This window comes from Oncorhynchus gorbuscha, linkage group LG09 (genome assembly GCF_021184085.1).
Source record: "Oncorhynchus gorbuscha isolate QuinsamMale2020 ecotype Even-year linkage group LG09, OgorEven_v1.0, whole genome shotgun sequence".
In the NCBI taxonomy this organism is placed as follows: domain Eukaryota; kingdom Metazoa; phylum Chordata; class Actinopteri; order Salmoniformes; family Salmonidae; genus Oncorhynchus; species Oncorhynchus gorbuscha.
The window spans coordinates 18,877,791-18,900,000 of NC_060181.1; the positions used below are offsets into that span (position 1 = coordinate 18,877,791).

Below are 22,210 nucleotides of genomic sequence, written 5' to 3' on the forward strand. Positions count from 1 at the left end.
CCCTATGTAGTGGATAACCCTATTCCCAATGTAGTGGATATCTCTATTCCCTATGTAGTGGATAACCCTATTCCCTATGTAGTTGTTAACTCTATTCCCTATGTAGTGGATAACCCTATTCCCTATGTAGTGGACAACCCTATTCCCTATGTAGTGGTTAACTCTATTCCCTATGTAGTGGATAACACTATTCCCTATGTAGTGGATAACCCTATTCCCTATGTAGTGGTTAACTCTATTCCCTATGTAGTGGTTAACTCTATTCGCTATGTAGTGGATAACCCTATTCCCTACGTCTCAAATAGCACCCTATTGCCTATGTAGTGGATAACCCTATTCCATATGTAGTGGATAACTCTATTCCCTATGTAGTGGATTTTTATTTACTTATTTTATTTTACCTTTATTTAACTAGGCAAACCAGTTAAGAACAAATTCTTATTTTCAATGACAGCCTAGGAACCGTGGGTTAACTGCCTGTTCAGGGGCAGAACGACTGATTTGTACCTTGTCAGCTCTGGGATTTTAACTTGCAACCTTCTGGTTACTAGTCAAACGCTCTAACCACTAGGCTACTCTGCCGCCACTAGGCTACTCTGGATAATTCTATCCCCTATGTAGTGGTTAACCCATTCCCTATGTAGTGGTTAACCCTATCCCCTATGTAGTGGTTCACTCTATCCCCTATGTAGTGGGTAACCCTATCCCCTATGTAGTGGTTAACCCATTCCCTATGTAGTGGTTAACTCTATTCCCTATGTAGTGGATAACACTATTCCCTATGTAGTGGATAAACCTATTCCCTATGTAGTGGTTAACTCTATCCACTATGTAGTGGTTAACCCTATTCCCTATGTAGTGGATAATGCTATTCACTATGTAGTGGATAACCCTATTCCCTATGTAGTGGATAACCCTATTCCCTATGTAGTGGTTAACTCTATCCCCTATGTAGTGGATAATCCTATTCACTATGTAGTGGATAACCCTATTCCCTATGTAGTGAATAACCCTATCCCCTATGTAGTGGTTAACCCTATTCCCTATGTAGTGGATAATCCTATTCACTATCTAGTGGATAACCCTATTCCCTATGTAGTGGATAACCCTATTCCCTATGTAGTGAATAACCCTATCCCCTATGTAGTGGTTAACCCAATTCCCTATGTAGTGGATAATCCTATTCACTATGTAGTGGATAACCCTATTCCCTATGTAGTGAATAACCCTATCCCCTATGTAGTGGTTAACCCTAGTCCCTATGTAGTGGATAACCCTATTCCCTATGTAGTGGATAACTTGTCGAAAGTAATGCACTACATAGGGAAAGAGGTGCAATTTGAGACAAGCCCCATGTCAAGTCACGAGTCATTGTGTCACCACCCCCCCCTCACCTGCCCCCCCTACCCCCATCACCCTCCAACCTCGTAAGAAAATAGAAAACAAAGGGCTTCCTATTGCGTTCTGCAGGGGCGATTCCTCCACCACTTAAATAGGACAGGGGCTCTATGCAACATGGGAACCTCCCTGTGTTTGGACTCTTTTGTACCTGTGAATGATCAGAGAGAAGGGACTTTTTGGGGGAGGGGTGGGGGCAATGTGGGGTTGGGGGGTGGATGTGGTGCCTGTGTTTGGCTCCAGACTACTCCCCTCCCTCCCCATCGCCGCCCTTCCTCCTCCCCCCTACAGGAGACAGGATAGTAAGAGGTAGTCCCCACCCCCCTACAGGAGACAGGTTAGTAAGAGGTACTGACCCCCTCTACAGGACACAGGCTAGTAAAGAGGTAGTGTCCCCCCTACAGGAGACAGGCTAGTAAGAGGTGGTGTCGTCGTCCCCCGTCCCCCCTACAGGAGACAGGCTAGTAAGAGGTAGTGTGTGTGCCCCCTACAGGAGATAGGTTAGTAAGAGGTAGTGTCCCCCCTTCAGGAAACAGGTTAGTAAGGGGTATTGTGTGTCCCCCCCAACCGGAGATAGGTTAGTAAGAGGTAGTGACCCCCCCCCCTTGTGTCTGGTGTACACTACACAACTTTCAAAATCCCAACATCACTGGGCCTCTCACATTAAATTACCCATCTTTCCATTAGTTTTTTGTCCTGCCAACGTAGTGATGCGCACACTAAATTATGTGATACAGATGGGGGTCACCCACTACAAGATGATGTGATTAGATTGTTAACGTAGCTAGAACGAGCTGTGGCTCAAAGCAGCCTCATAAATCCTTTCAAATATCTAGCCAACATTTTGAATTGAATAACATTGCTTGTGAACTTGTAACGATTTGACACTTTGGCTTTGGTTAAAGGCAAGTACAAACACATGGCGAGCTCTCATTGGCGAGCTCTCATTGGCTATTGCTGATCACCATTCTCAAAACTTGTCGTTACAGATCTCACACTACAAGAGCATTGTAGATTTTGTGCCAATAAAATCAAACATATTAGAAAATATTGGGACTTCTGGGACTGCTCAAACTGGATCGGTAGCCCTCAGATTGCGTCACATGAAACGAGCGTCAGTGAAGGCCTCGCGCCCCGAGCAACGACATGGGGATTTGTCTCCGATCTCAAAAAAGTGTCTTTGACAGCTAATTTCAGGGCCAAAATCGTGTAGTGTACGCCCGGCTTTATAACGAGCTAAAAATGAATTTATATTGTCCCCCCTCCCCTACTTCCTTCATATCATTTATGTCATATGTTTTTCCAGCTGTGGGAGCCACAGCAGTGTACCCCATAGACCTAGTGAAGACCAGGATGCAGAACCAGAGGACCACAGGCTCCCTGGTGGAAGAGCTCATGTACAAGAACAGCTTGGACTGTTTCAAGAAGGTGCTGCGTTACGAAGGCTTCTTCGGCCTCTATAGAGGTCAGTACCAGACGAGATGCGTCCCAAATGGCACCCTATTCCCTACATAGTACTCTGCTTTTGGCCTGAGTAGTTCACTATATAGGTATATAGCGACAGGCTAATGGGTAGAGGGAGGTACAGATTTAGGGTCAGTTTACCCTCCTCTAATCCCAATTTTAACTGTAACCTGGAACAACACAAATCTGACCATAGATTAGCGTCTAGCTGTGACTTCATATCACTCCATAACAACAACAGATGAGGTTTACAGGTTTGTGAGGGGAGAGAGGACGAGGAGAGGTGGGCGGGTTTGAGTTCACCTTCCCTCTGACCTGACTTCTTTGAAGTGATTAAAGGTAGTCTCGGGAGTTTTTGGGAGGACAATGCACGGCCACATACCAGCAGAGCTCTGTCACAATGGTAGAGTGTGACTGCCCCTGCCAGACTTCAACTGGCATTCATTTAATAAGTACCTGCACTCAGGGAGCGGGGGGTGGTTCTCAAACAACACACACTATATCGGAATTCTCAGGATTATGATTGACAGGCGAGTTCTCCCGTGAGGGTTCTACGAGGAAGTGGGACGTCTTAGTGTCTGTCACAGGACACCAAGCCTTTAGAGAGGTCTCTGACATTATAGACATAGTCAGACAGACCTGGCTCCGCCGCACAGGTACAGACATCAGTAGTGGGTTCCAAATGGCATCCTATTCTCTTTATAGTGCACCACTTTTGACCAGGGCCCATAGGACCCATGGTAGTGCACTATGAATAGAGGGCCATATGGAACACATCCCTTGTGACAAAAAACATCCAATGGTGCAGATCAATTTGAATGGCTGTCTGGAGTCTGGAGATATGGTACATTACAATCTGAAAACACACTGAACTATACAATCTGAAAACACACTGAACTATACAATCTGAAAACATACTGAACTATACAATCTGAAAACACACTGAACTATACAATCTGAAAACACACTGAACTATACAATCTGAAAACATACTGAACTATACAATCTGAAAACACACTGAACTATACAATCTGAAAACACACTGAACTATACAATCTGAAAACACACTGAACTATACAATCTGAACTATACAATCTGAAAACACACTGAACTATACAATCTGAAAACATACTGAACTATACAATCTGAAAACACACTGAACTATACAATCTGAACTATACAATCTGAAAACACACTGAACTATACAATCTGAACTATACAATCTGAAAACACACTGAACTATACAATCTGAACTATACAATCTGAACTATACAATCTGAACTATACAATCTGAAAACACACTGAACTATACAATCTGAACTATACAATCTGAACTATACAATCTGAAAACACACTGAACTATACAATCTGAACTATACAATCTGAAAACACACTGAACTATACAATCTGAACTATACAATCTGAACTATACAATCTGAACTATACAATCTGAAAACATACTGAACTATACAATCTGAACTATACAATCTGAAAACACACTGAACTATACAATCTGAACTATACAATCTGAAAACATACTGAACTATACAATCTGAACTACACAATCTGAAAACACACTGAACTATACAATCTGAAAACACACTGAACTATACAATCTGAAAACACACTGAACTATACAATCTGAACTATACAATCTGAAAACACACTGAACTATACAATCTGAAAACACACTGAACTATACAATCTGAACTATACAATCTGAAAACACACTGAACTATACAATCTGAAAACACACTGAACTATACAATCTGAAAACACACTGAACTATACAATCTGAAAACACACTGAACTATACAATCTGAAAACATACTGAACTATACAATCTGAACTATACAATCTGAAAACACACTGAACTATACAATCTGAACTATACAATCTGAAAACACACTGAACTATACAATCTGAACTATACAATCTGAAAACACACTGAACTATACAATCTGAACTATACAATCTGAACTACACAATCTGAAAACACACTGAACTATACAATCTGAAAACACACTGAACTATACAATCTGAAAACACACTGAACTATACAATCTGAACTATACAATCTGAAAACACACTGAACTATACAATCTGAAAACACACTGAACTATACAATCTGAACTATACAATCTGAACTATACAATCTGAACTATACAATCTGAAAACACACTGAACTATACAATCTGAACTATACAATCTGAAAACATACTGAACTATACAATCTGAAAACACACTGAACTATACAATCTGAACTATACAATCTGAAAACACACTGAACTATACAATCTGAACTATACAATCTGAACTATACAATCTGAACTATACAATCTGAAAACACACTGAACTATACAATCTGAATATACAATCTGAATATACAATCTGAAAACATACTGAACTATACAATCTGAACTATACAATCTGAACTATACAATCTGAACTATAAAATCTGAAAACACACTGAACTATACAATCTGAACTATACAATCTGAACTATACAATCTGAAAACATACTGAACTATACAATCTGAACTATACAATCTGAAAACACACTGAACTATACAATCTGAACTATACAATCTGAAAACATACTGAACTATACAATCTGAACTATACAATCTGAAAACACACTGAACTATACATACTGAACGATACAATCTGAAAACATACTGAACTATACAATCTGAAAACACACTGAACTATACAATCTGAACTATACAATCTGAAAACATACTGAACTATACAATCTGAAAACATACTGAACTATACAATCTGAACTATACAATCTGAAAACACACTGAACTATACAATCTGAACTATACAATCTGAAAACACACTGAACTATACAATCTGAAAACACACTGAACTATACAATCTGAACTATACAATCTGAACTATACAATCTGAACTATACAATCTGAACTATACAATCTGAAAACACACTGAACTATACAATCTGAACTATACAATCTGAACTATACAATCTGAAAACACACTGAACTATACAATCTGAACTATACAATCTGATCTGAACTATACAATCTGAAAACTATACACTGAACTATACAATCTGAACTATACAATCTGAAAACACACTGAACTATACAATCTGAACTATACAACTGAACTATACAATCTGAACTAACAATCTGAAAACACACTGAACTATACAATCTGAACTATACAATCTGAACTATACAATCTGAAAACACTGAACTATACAATCTGAACTATACAATCTGAAAACAACTGAACTATACAATCTGAACTATACAATCTGAAAACATACTGAACTATACAATCTGAACTGAATACAATCTGAAAACACACTGAACTATACAATCTGAACTATACAATCTGAACTATACAATCTGAAAACAATCTGAACTATACAATCTGAACTATACAATCTGAAAACACACTGAACTATACAATCTGAAAACACACTGAACTATACAATCTGAAAACAATCTGAACTATACAATCTGAACTATACAATCTGAAAACACACTGAACTATACAATCTGAAAACACACTGAACTATACAATCTGAACTATACAATCTGAAAACACACTGAACTATACAATCTGAAAACATACTGAACTATACAATCTGAAAACATACTGAACTATACAATCTGAAAACACACTGAACTATACAATCTGAACTATACAATCTGAAAACACACTGAACTATACAATCTGAACTATACAATCTGAAAACACACTGAACTATACAATCTGAACTATACAATCTGAACTATACAATCTGAAAACACACTGAACTATACAATCTGAAAACACACTGAACTATACAATCTGAACTATACAATCTGAAACTATACAATCTGAACTATACAATCTGAACTATACAATCTGAAAACACACTGAACTATACAATCTGAAAACACACTGAACTATACAATCTGAACTATACAATCTGAACTATACAACTGAAAACATCTGAACTATACAATCTGAAAACACACTGAACTATACAATCTGAACTATACAATCTGAAAACACACTGAACTATACAATCTGAAAACATACTGAACTATACAATCTCTGAACTATACAATCTGAAAACATACTGAACTATACAATCTGAAAAATCTGAAATACACTGAACTATACAATCTGAAAACACACTGAACTATACAATCTGAAAAAACACTGAACTATACAACTGAACTATACAATCTGAAAACATACTGAACTATACAATCTGAAAACACAACTGAACTATACAATCTGAAAACACACTGAACTATACAATCTGAAAACACACTGAACTATACAATCTGAAAACATACTGAACTATACAATCTGAACACAATCTGAAAACATCTGAACTATACAATCTGAAAACATACTGAACTATACAATCTGAACTATACAATCTGAAAACAACACTGAACTATACAATCTGAACTATACAATCTGAAAACTATACAATCTGAACTATACAATCTGAAAACACACTGAACTATACAATCTGAACTATACAATCTGAACTATACAATCTGAACTATACAATACTGAACTATACAATCTGAAAACATACTGAACTATACAATCTGAAAACAATCTGAACTATACAATCTGAACTATACAATCTGAAAACACACTGAACTATACAATCTGAAAACACACTGAACTATACAATCTGAAAACACACTGAACTATACAATCTGAACTATACAATCTGAACTATACAATCTGAAAACACACTGAACTATACAATCTGAAAACACACTGAACTATACAATCTGAACTATACAATCTGAAAACATACTGAACTATACAATCTGAACTATACAATCTGAAAACACACTGAACTATACAATCTGAACTATACAATCTGAAAACATACTGAACTATACAATCTGAAAACATACTGAACTATACAATCTGAAAACATACTGAACTATACAATCTGAAAACACACTGAACTATACAATCTGAACTATACAATCTGAACTATACAATCTGAACTATACAATCTGAAAACACACTGAACTATACAATCTGAAAACACACTGAACTATACAATCTGAACTATACAATCTGAACTATACAATCTGAAAACATACTGAACTATACAATCTGAAAACACACTGAACTATACAATCTGAACTATACAATCTGAAAACATACTGAACTATACAATCTGAAAACATACTGAACTATACAATCTGAACTATACAATCTGAAAACATACTGAACTATACAATCTGAAAACATACAGAACTATACAATCTGAAAACATACTGAACTATACAATCTGAAAACACACTGAACTATACAATCTGAACTATACAATCTGAAAACACACTGAACTATACAATCTGAAAACATACTGAACTATACAATCTGAAAACATACTGAACTATACAATCTGAACATACTGAACTAACTGAAAAACATACTGAACTATACAATCTGAAAAACACTGAACTATACAATCTGAAAACAACTGAACTATACAATCTGAACTATACAATCTGAAAACATCTGAAAACACACTGAACTATACAATCTGAAAACACACTGAACTATACAATCTGAACTATACAATCTGAAAACATACTGAACTATACAATCTGAAAACATACTGAACTATACAATCTGAAAACATACTGAACTATACAATCTGAAAACATACTGAACTATACAATCTGAAAACATACTGAACTATACAATCTGAACTATACAATCTGAAAACATACTGAACTATACAATCTGAAAACACACTGAACTATACAATCTGAACTATACAATCTGAAAACATACTGAACTATACAATCTGAAAACACACTGAACTATACAATCTGAACTATACAATCTGAAAATACAATCTGAACTATACAATCTGAAATACACACTGAAATACAACTGAAAACAATCTGAACTATACAATCTGAAATACAATCTGAACTATACAATCTGAAAACACACTGAACTATACAATCTGAAAACACACTGAACTATACAATCTGAAAACACACTGAACTATACAATCTGAAAACATACTGAACTATACAATCTGAAAACATACTGAACTATACAATCTGAAAAAACACACTGAACTATACAATCTGAAAACACACTGAACTATACAATCTGAAAACATACTGAACTATACAATCTGAAAACATAACTATACAATCTGAAAACATACTGAACTATACAATCTGAAAACAACTGAACTATACAATCTGAAAAACAATCTGAAAACAATCTGAACTATACAATCTGAAAACACACTGAACTATACAATCTGAAAACATACTGAACTATACAATCTGAACAATCTGAAAACAACTGAACTATACAATCTGAAAACATCTGAACTATACAATCTGAACTATACAATCTGAAAACACACTGAACTATACAATCTGAAAACACACTGAACTATACAATCTGAAAACACACTGAACTATACAATCTGAACTATACAATCTGAAAACATACTGAACTATACAATCTGAAAACACACTGAACTATACAATCTGAACTATACAATCTGAAAACATACTGAACTATACAATCTGAAAACATACTGAACTATACAATCTGAACTATACAATCTGAAAACACACTGAACTATACAATCTGAAAACATACTGAACTATACAATCTGAAAACACACTGAACTATACAATCTGAAAACATACTGAACTATACAATCTGAAAACACACTGAACTATACAATCTGAACTATACAATCTGAAAACATACTGAACTATACAATCTGAACTATACAATCTGAAAACACACTGAACTATACAATCTGAACTATACAATCTGAAAACATACTGAACTATACAATCTGAAAACATACTGAACTATACAATCTGAAAAAACATACTGAACTATACAATCTGAAAACACACTGAACTATACAATCTGAAAACACACTGAACTAACAATCTGAAACAATCTGAACTATACAATCTGAAAACACACTGAACTATACAATCTGAACTATACAATCTGAAAACACACTGAACTATACAATCTGAAAACATCTGAACTATACAATCTGAACTATACAATCTGAAAACATACTGAACTATACAATCTGAACTAACAATCTGAAAACATACTGAACTATACAATCTGAAAACATACTGAACTATACAATCTGAAAACACACTGAACTATACAATCTGAAAACATCTGAACTATGAACTATACAATCTGAAAACATACTGAACTATACAATCTGAAAAAACTGAACTATACAACTGAACTATACAATCTGAACTATACAATCTGAAAAAACTACTGAACATCTGAAAACACACTGAACTGAAAAATCTGAACTATACAATCTGAAAACACACTGAACTATACAATCTGAAAACATACTGAACTATACAATCTGAAAACATACTGAACTATACAATCTGAACTATACAATCTGAAAAACATACTGAACTATACAATCTGAAAACATACTGAACTATACAATCTGAAAACACACTGAACTATACAATCTGAAAACACAATCTGAACTATACAATCTGAACTATACAATCTGAAAACACACTGAACTATACAATCTGAACTATACAATCTGAAAACACAATCTGAACTATACAATCTGAAAACATACTGAACTATACAATCTGAAAACAAATACAATCTGAAAACACACTGAACTATACAATCTGAAAACAAAACTATACAATCTGAAAACATACTGAACTATACAATCTGAAAACATACTGAACTATACAATCTGAAAACTATACAATCTGAACTATACAATCTGAAAACAAAACACACTGAACTATACAATCTGAAAACACACTGAACTATACAATCTGAAAACACACTGAACTATACAATCTGAACTATACAATCTGAAAACACACTGAACTATACAATCTGAAAACATACTGAACTATACAATCTGAAAACATACTGAACTATACAATCTGAAAACACACTGAACTATACAATCTGAACTATACAATCTGAAAACACACTGAACTATACAATCTGAAAACACACTGAACTATACAATCTGATACAACACACTGAACTATACAATCTGAACTATACAATCTGAAAACAACTGAACTATACAACTGAAAACATACTGAACTATACAATCTGAAAACACACTGAACTATACAATCTGAACTATACAATCTGAAAACACACTGAACTATACAATCTGAAAACATACTGAACTATACAATCTGAAAACACACTGAACTATACAATCTGAACTATACAATCTGAACTATACAATCTGAAAACATACTGAACTATACAATCTGAAAACAACTGAACTATACAATCTGAACTATACAATCTGAAACACACTGAACTGAAATCTATACAATCTGAACTATACAATCTGAAAACATACTGAACTATACAATCTGAAACAATCTGAACTATACATCTGAAAACTATACAATCTGAAAACACTGAACTATACAATCTGAAAAACACTGAACTATACAATCTGAACTATACAATCTGAAAACATACTGAACTATACAATCTGAAAACAACTGAACTATACAATCTGAAAACATACTGAACTATACAATCTGAAAACATACTGAACTATACAATCTGAACTATACAATCTGAAAAACTGAACTATACAATCTGAAAACACACTGAACTATACAATCTGAAAACATACTGAACTATACAATCTGAAAACATACTGAACTATACAATCTGAAAACACACTGAACTATACAATCTGAAAACACACTGAACTATACAATCTGAAAACACACTGAACTATACAATCTGAAAACACACTGAACTATACAATCTGAAAACACACTGAACTATCTGAACTATACAATCTGAAAACATACTGAACTATACAATCTGAAAACATACTGAACTATACAATCTGAAAAACATACTGAACTATACAATCTGAAAAAAACATACAATCTGAACTATACAATCTGAAAACAAAACATACAACTGAACTATACAATCTGAAAACACTGAACTATACAATCTGAAAACAATCTGAACTATACAATCTGAAAACAACTGAACACAATCTGAAAACAACTGAACTATACAATCTGAAAACACACTGAACTATACAATCTGAAAACACACTGAACTATACAATCTGAACTATACAATCTGAAAACACACTGAACTATACAATCTGAAAACACACTGAACTATACAATCTGAAAACAACTGAACTATACAATCTGAACTATACAATCTGAAAACACACTGAACTATACAATCTGAACTATACAATCTGAAAACATACTGAACTATACAACTGAACTATACAATCTGAACTATACAATCTGAAAACATACTGAACTATACAATCTGAAAACATACTGAACTATACAATCTGAAAACATACTGAACTCTACAATCTGAACTATACAATCTGAAAACACACTGAACTATACAATCTGAAAAACATACTGAACTATACAATCTGAAAACATACTGAACTATACAATCTGAAAACACACTGAACTATACAATCTGAAAACATACAATCTGAAAACATACTGAACTATACAATCTGAAAACACACTGAACTATACAATCTGAAAAACACACTGAACTATACAATCTGAAAACACACTGAACTGAACTATACAATCTGAAAACATACTGAACTATACAATCTGAAAAAACAACTGAACTATACAATCTGAAAACACACTGAACTATACAATCTGAACTATACAATCTGAAAACATACTGAACTATACAATCTGAAAACATACTGAACTATACAATCTGAAAACACAACTGAACTATACACAATCTGAACTATACAATCTGAAAACACACTGAACTATACAATCTGAAAACACACTGAACTATACAATCTGAACTATACAATCTGAAAACATACTGAACTATACAATCTGAAAAATCTGAACTATACAATCTGAAAACACACTGAACTATACAATCTGAACTATACAATCTGAACTATACAATCTGAACTATACAATCTGAAAACATACTGAACTATACAATCTGAAAACACACTGAACTATACAATCTGAAAACACACTGAACTATACAATCTGAAAACACACTGAACTATACAATCTGAAAACATACTGAACTATACAATCTGAAAAACTGAACTATACAACTGAACTATACAATCTGAAAACACACTGAACTATACAATCTGAAAACATACTGAACTATACAATCTGAAAACACACTGAACTATACAATCTGAAAACATACTGAACTATACAATCTAAACTATACAATCTGAAAACATACTGAACTATACAATCTGAAAACATACTGAACTATACAATCTGAAAACACACTGAACTATACAATCTGAACTATACAATCTGAAAACATACTGAACTATACAATCTGAAAACATACTGAACTATACAATCTGAACTATACAATCTGAAAACATACTGAACTATACAATCTGAAAACATACTGAACTATACAATCTGAAAACATACTGAACTATACAATCTGAAAACACACTGAACTATACAATCTGAACTATACAATCTGAAAACACACTGAACTATACAATCTGAAAACACACTGAACTATACAATCTGAAAACACACTGAACTATACAATCTGAAAACACACTGAACTACAACTGAACTATACAATCTGAACTATACAATCTGAAATCTGAAAACATACTGAACTATACAATCTGAAAACAATCTGAAAAACATACTGAACTATACAATCTGAAATACAATCTGAAAACATACTGAACTATACAATCTGAAAACAACTGAACTATACAATACTGAACTATACAATCTGAAAACACACTGAACTATACAATCTGAAAACTATGAACAATCTGAAAACACACTGAACTATACAATCTGAAAACTACTGAACACTGAAAACATACTGAACTATACAATCTGAAAAATCTGAACTATACAATCTGAAAACACACTGAACTATACAATCTGAAAACACACTGAACTATACAATCTGAAAACACACTGAACTATACAATCTGAACTATACAATCTGAAAACACACTGAACTATACAATCTGAACTATACAATCTGAAAACATACTGAACTATACAATCTGAAAACATACTGAACTATACAATCTGAAAACACACTGAACTATACAATCTGAAAACATACTGAACTATACAATCTGAAAACAACTGAAAACTATACAATACTGAAAACATACTGAACTATACAATCTGAACTATACAATCTGAAAACATACTGAACTATACAATCTGAAAACAAAACTATACAATCTGAACTATACAATCTGAAAACACACTGAACTATACAATCTGAAAACACACTGAACTATACAATCTGAAAACACACTGAACTATACAATCTGAAAACACACTGAACTATACAATCTGAACTATACAATCTGAAAACACACTGAACTATACAATCTGAACTATACAATCTGAAAACACACTGAACTATACAATCTGAAAACACACTGAACTATACAATCTGAAAACATACTGAACTATACAATCTGAACTATACAATCTGAAAACATACTGAACTATACAATCTGAAAACACACTGAACTATACAATCTGAAAACACACTGAACTATACAATCTGAAAACATACTGAACTATACAATCTGAACTATACAATCTGAAAACACACTGAACTATACAATCTGAAAACATACTGAACTATACAATCTGAAAACACACTGAACTATACAATCTGAAAACACACTGAACTATACAATCTGAACTGAACTATACAATCTGAAAACATACTGAACTATACAATCTGAAAACATACTGAACAATCTGAAAACAACTGAACTATACAATCTGAAAACATACTGAACTATACAATCTGAAAACATACTGAACTATACAATCTGAAAACTATACAATCTGAAAACACACTGAACTATACAATCTGAAAACACACTGAACTATACAATCTGAAAACACACTGAACTATACAATCTGAAAACATACTGAACTATACAATCTGAAAACACACTGAACTATACAATCTGAAAACATACTGAACTATACAATCTGAAAACATACTGAACTATACAATCTGAAAAACTATACAATCTGAAATACAATCTGAACTATACAATCTGAAAACACACTGAACTATACAATCTGAAAACACACTGAACTATACAATCTGAAAACACACTGAACTATACAATCTGAACTATACAATCTGAACTATACAATCTGAACTATACAATCTGAAAACACACTGAACTATACAATCTGAAAACACACTGAACTATACAATCTGAACTATACAATCTGAAAACATACTGAACTATACAATCTGAAAACATACTGAACTATACAATCTGAAAACATACTGAACTATACAATCTGAACTATACAATCTGAAAACACACTGAACTATACAATCTGAAAACATACTGAACTATACAATCTGAAAACACACTGAACTATACAATCTGAACTATACAATCTGAAAACATACTGAACTATACAATCTGAAAACAATCTGAAAACACACTGAACTATACAATCTGAAAACATACTGAACTATACAATCTGAAAACACACTGAACTATACAATCTGAAAACATACTGAACTATACAATCTGAAAACACACTGAACTATACAATCTGAACTATACAATACTGAACTATACAATCTGAAAACACACTGAACTATACAATCTGAAAACATACTGAACTATACAATCTGAAAACATATCTGAACTATACAATCTGAAAACACACTGAACTATGAACTGAAAACACACTGAACTATACAATCTGAAAACACACTGAACTATACAATCTGAAAACACACTGAACTATACAATCTGAAAACATACTGAACTATACAATCTGAACTATACAATCTGAAAACATACTGAACTATACAATCTGAAAACACACTGAACTATACAATCTGAAAACACACTGAACTATACAATCTGAAAACAACTGAACACAATCTGAAATACAATCTGAAAACATACTGAACTATACAATCTGAAAACACACTGAACTATACAATCTGAAAACATCTGAACTATACAATCTGAAAACATACTGAACTATACAATCTGAACTATACAATCTGAAAACACACTGAACTATACAATCTGAAAAACATACTGAACTATACAATCTGAAATACAATCTGAAAACACACTGAACTATACAATCTGAAAAACACACTGAACTATACAATCTGAAAACATACTGAACTATACAATCTGAAAACACACTGAACTATACAATCTGAAAACATACTGAACTATACAATCTGAAAACAACTGAACTATACAATCTGAAAACATCTGAACTATACAATCTGAACTATACAATCTGAAAACATACTGAACTATACAATCTGAAAAACATACTGAACTATACAATCTGAAAACATACTGAACTATACAATCTGAAAACATACTGAACTATACAATCTGAAAACACACTGAACTATACAATCTGAAAACACACTGAACTATACAATCTGAACTAACAATCTGAAAACACACTGAACTATACAATCTGAAAACACACTGAACTATACAATCTGAAAAAACACAACTGAAATACAATCTGAACTATACAATCTGAAAACACACTGAACTATACAATCTGAAAACACACTGAACTATACAATCTGAAAACATACTGAACTATACAATCTGAAAACATACTGAACTATACAACTATGAAAACATACTGAACTATACAATCTGAAAACACACTGAACTATACAATCTGAAAACAACTGAACTATACAATCTGAAAACATACTGAACTATACAATCTGAACTATACAATCTGAAAACACACTGAACTATACAATCTGAAAAACACTGAACTATACAATCTGAAAACACACTGAACTATACAATCTGAAAACACACTGAACTATACAATCTGAAAAATACTGAACACACTGAACTATACAATCTGAAAACATACTGAACTATACAATCTGAAAACACACTGAACTATACAATCTGAACTATACAATCTGAAAACATACTGAACTATACAATCTGAAAACATACTGAACTATACAATCTGAAAACATACTGAACTATACAATCTGAAAACACACTGAACTATACAATCTGAAAACATACTGAACTATACAATCTGAAAACACACTGAACTATACAATCTGAAAACACACTGAACTATACAATCTGAAAACATACTGAACTATACAATCTGAAAACATACTGAACTATACAATCTGAAAACATACTGAACTATACAATCTGAAAACATACTGAACTATACAATCTGAACTATACAATCTGAAAACACACTGAACTATACAATCTGAAAACACACTGAACTAAAAACTGAACTATACAATCTGAACTATACAATCTGAAAACATACTGAACTATACAATCTGAAAACACACTGAACTATACAATCTGAAAACACACTGAACTATACAATCTGAACTATACAATCTGAAAACACACTGAACTATACAATCTGAACTATACAATCTGAACTATACAATCTGAAAACACACTGAACTATACAATCTGAAAACACACTGAACTATACAATCTGAAAACACACTGAACTATACAATCTGAACTATACAATCTGAAAACATACTGAACTATACAATCTGAAAACACACTGAACTATACAATCTGAACTATACAATCTGAAAACATACTGAACTATACAATCTGAAAAACATACTGAACTATACAATCTGAAAACATACTGAACTATACAATCTGAAAACACACTGAACTATACAATCTGAACTATACAATCTGAAAACATACTGAACTATACAATCTGAAAACACACTGAACTATACAATCTGAAAACACACTGAACTATACAATCTGAAAACATACTGAACTATACAATCTGAACTATACAATCTGAAAAAACTATACAATCTGAACTATACAATCTGAAACACACTGAAAACAATCTGAACTATACAATCTGAAAACACACTGAACTATACAATCTGAAAACACACTGAACTATACAATCTGAAAACACACTGAACTATACAATCTGAACTATACAATCTGAAAACACACTGAACTATACAATCTGAAAACACACTGAACTATACAATCTGAACTATACAATCTGAAAACACACTGAACTATACAATCTGAACTATACAATCTGAAAACACACTGAACTATACAATCTGAAAACACACTGAACTATACAATCTGAAAACACACTGAACTATACAATCTGAAAACACACTGAACTATACAATCTGAAAACAAAACATACAACTGAACTATACAATCTGAAAACACACTGAACTGAATATACAATCTGAACTATACAATCTGAAAACATACTGAACTATACAATCTGAAAACATACTGAACTATACAATCTGAAAACACACTGAACTATACAATCTGAAAACAATCTGAAAACACACTGAACTATACAATCTGAAAAAAACACTGAAAACTGAACTATACAATCTGAAAACATACTGAACTATACAATCTGAACTATACAATCTGAAAACATACTGAACTATACAATCTGAAAACATACTGAACTATACAATCTGAAAACAACTGAAAACACACTGAACTATACAATCTGAAAAACACACTGAACTATACAATCTGAACTATACAATCTGAAAACACACTGAACTATACAATCTGAAAACACACTGAACTATACAATCTGAACTATACAATCTGAACTGAACTATACAATCTGAACTATACAATCTGAAAACACACTGAACTATACAATCTGAACTATACAATCTGAAAAACTGAACTATACAATCTGAACTATACAATCTGAAAACACACTGAACTATACAATCTGAAAACATACTGAACTATACAATCTGAAAACACACTGAAATACAATCTGAACTATACAATCTGAAAACATACTGAACTATACAATCTGAAAACATACTGAACTATACAATCTGAAAACACACTGAACTATACAATCTGAAAACACACTGAACTATACAATCTGAAAACACACTGAACTATGAAAACAATCTGAAAACACACTGAACTATACAATCTGAAAACATACTGAACTATACAATCTGAAAACATACTGAACTATACAATCTGAACTATACAATCTGAAAACACACTGAACTATACAATCTGAAAACATACTGAACTATACAATCTGAAAACATACTGAACTATACAATCTGAAAACATACTGAACTATACAATCTGAACTATACAATCTGAAAACACACTGAACTATACAATCTGAAAACACACTGAACTATACAATCTGAACTATACAATCTGAACTATACAATCTGAACTATACAATCTGAAAACACACTGAACTATACAATCTGAAAACACACTGAACTATACAATCTGAACTATACAATCTGAACTATACAATCTGAACTATACAATCTGAAAACACACTGAACTATACAATCTGAACTATACAATCTGAACTATACAATCTGAAAACATACTGAACTATACAATCTGAACTATACAATCTGAAAACACACTGAACTATACAATCTGAACTATACAATCTGAAAACATACTGAACTATACAATCTGAAAACACACTGAACTATACAATCTGAAAACATACTGAACTATACAATCTGAAAACATACTGAACTATACAATCTGAACTATACAATCTGAAAACACACTGAACTATACAATCTGAACTATACAATCTGAAAACATACTGAACTATACAATCTGAAAACATACTGAACTATACAATCTGAAAACACTGAACTACAATCTGAAAACACACTGAACTATACAATCTGAAAACACACTGAACTATACAATCTGAAAACACACTGAACTATACAATCTGAAAAACACACTGAACTATACAATCTGAAAACACACTGAACTATACAATCTCTGAACTATACAATCTGAAAACACACTGAACTATACAATCTGAACTATACACATCTGAAAACAATCTGAACTATACAATCTGAACTATACAACTGAAAACATACTGAACTATACAATCTGAAAACACACTGAACTATACAATCTGAAACTATACAATCTGAAAACACACTGAACTATACAATATGAAAACATACTGAACTATACAATCTGATCTGAAAACAACTGAACTATACAATCTGAAAACACACTGAACTATACAATCTGAAAACACACTGAACTATACAATCTGAACTATACAATCTGAACTATACAATCTGAAAACTACTGAACTATACAATCTGAAAACACACTGAACTATACAATCTGAAAACATACTGAATACAATCTGAAAAACTATACAATCTGAACTATACAATCTGAAAACACACTGAACTATACAATCTGAAAACACACTGAACTATACAATCTGAACTATACAACTGAACTATACATCTGAACTATACAATCTGAAAACATACTGAACTATACAATCTGAAAACATACTGAACTATACAATCTGAAAACATACTGAACTATACAATCTGAACTATACAATCTGAAAACACACTGAACTATACAATCTGAAAACACACTGAACTATACAATCTGAAAACACACTGAACTATACAATCTGAACTATACAATCTGAACTATACAATCTGAACTATACAATCTGAAAACACACTGAACTATACAATCTGAAAACACACTGAACTATACAATCTGAAAACATACTGAACTATACAATCTGAACTATACAATCTGAAAACACACTGAACTATACAATCTGAACTATACAATCTGAAAACACACTGAACTATACAATCTGAAAACACACTGAACTATACAATCTGAAAACATACTGAACTATACAATCTGAACTATACAATCTGAAAACACACTGAACTATACAATCTGAAAACACACTGAACTATACAATCTGAACTATACAATCTGAAAACATACTGAACTATACAATCTGAAAACACACTGAACTATACAATCTGAAAACATACTGAACTATACAATCTGAAAACACACTGAACTATACAATCTGAACTATACAATCTGAAAACACACTGAACTATACAATCTGAAAACATACTGAACTATACAATCTGAAAACATACTGAACTATACAATCTGAACTATACAATCTGAAAACACACTGAACTATACAATCTGAAAACACACTGAACTATACAATCTGAAAACACACTGAACTATACAATCTGAACTATACAATCTGAAAACACACTGAACTATACAATCTGAAAACACACTGAACTATACAATCTGAAAACACACTGAACTATACAACTGAACTATACAATCTGAAAACAAAACTATACAATCTGAACTATACAATCTGAAAACACACTGAACTATACAATCTGAACTATACAATGAAAACACACTGAACTGAACTATACAATCTGAAAACACACTGAACTATACAATCTGAAAACACACTGAACTATACAATCTGAACTATACAATCTGAAAAAAACACACTGAACTATACAATCTGAAAACACACTGAACTATACAATCTGAAAACAACTATACAATCTGAAAACACACTGAACTATACAATCTGAACTATACAATCTGAAAACACACTGAACTATACAATCTGAAAACACACTGAACTATACAATCTGAAAACACACTGAACTATACAATCTGAAAACATACTGAACTATACAATCTGAAAACACACTGAACTATACAATCTGAAAACACACTGAACTATACAATCTGAACTATACAATCTGAAAACACACTGAACTATACAATCTGAAAACATACTGAACTATACAATCTGAACTATACAATCTGAAAACAACTGAACTATACAACAATCTGAACTATACAATCTGAAAACACACTGAACTATACAATCTGAAAACACACTGAACTATACAATCTGAAAACAACTGAACTATACAATCTGAACTATACATACAATCTGAAAACAATCTGAACTATACAATCTGAAAACACACTGAACTATACAATCTGAAAACATACTGAACTATACAATCTGAACTATACAATCTGAAAACACACTGAACTATACAATCTGAAAACATACTGAACTATACAATCTGAAAACATACTGAACTATACAATCTGAACTATACAATCTGAAAACATACTGAACTATACAATCTGAACTATACACTGAACTATACAATCTGAAAACAACTGAACTATACAATCTGAACTATACAATCTGAAAACACACTGAACTATACAATCTGAAAACACACTGAACTATACAATCTGAACTATACAATCTGAAAACACACTGAACTATACAATCAATCTGAAATACAATCTGAAATACATATCTGAACTATACAATCTGAAAACACACTGAAC

The 22,210-nt window shown here is 32.5% G+C and overlaps 1 protein-coding gene across 2 annotated transcripts in view; it reads left to right on the forward strand.

Annotated features, from left to right (window-relative positions):
• The window catches only part of LOC124043243 (calcium-binding mitochondrial carrier protein Aralar2-like), a 141,928-nt gene that overhangs the window by 73,109 nt on the left and 46,609 nt on the right, over nucleotides 1-22,210 (forward strand). For both annotated transcript variants that reach the window (XM_046361605.1, XM_046361606.1), the window contains exon 11: nucleotides 2,705-2,863. In XM_046361605.1, coding sequence (XP_046217561.1) covers nucleotides 2,705-2,863 — 159 coding nt within the window. The remainder of the gene's footprint in view (nucleotides 1-2,704; nucleotides 2,864-22,210) is intronic.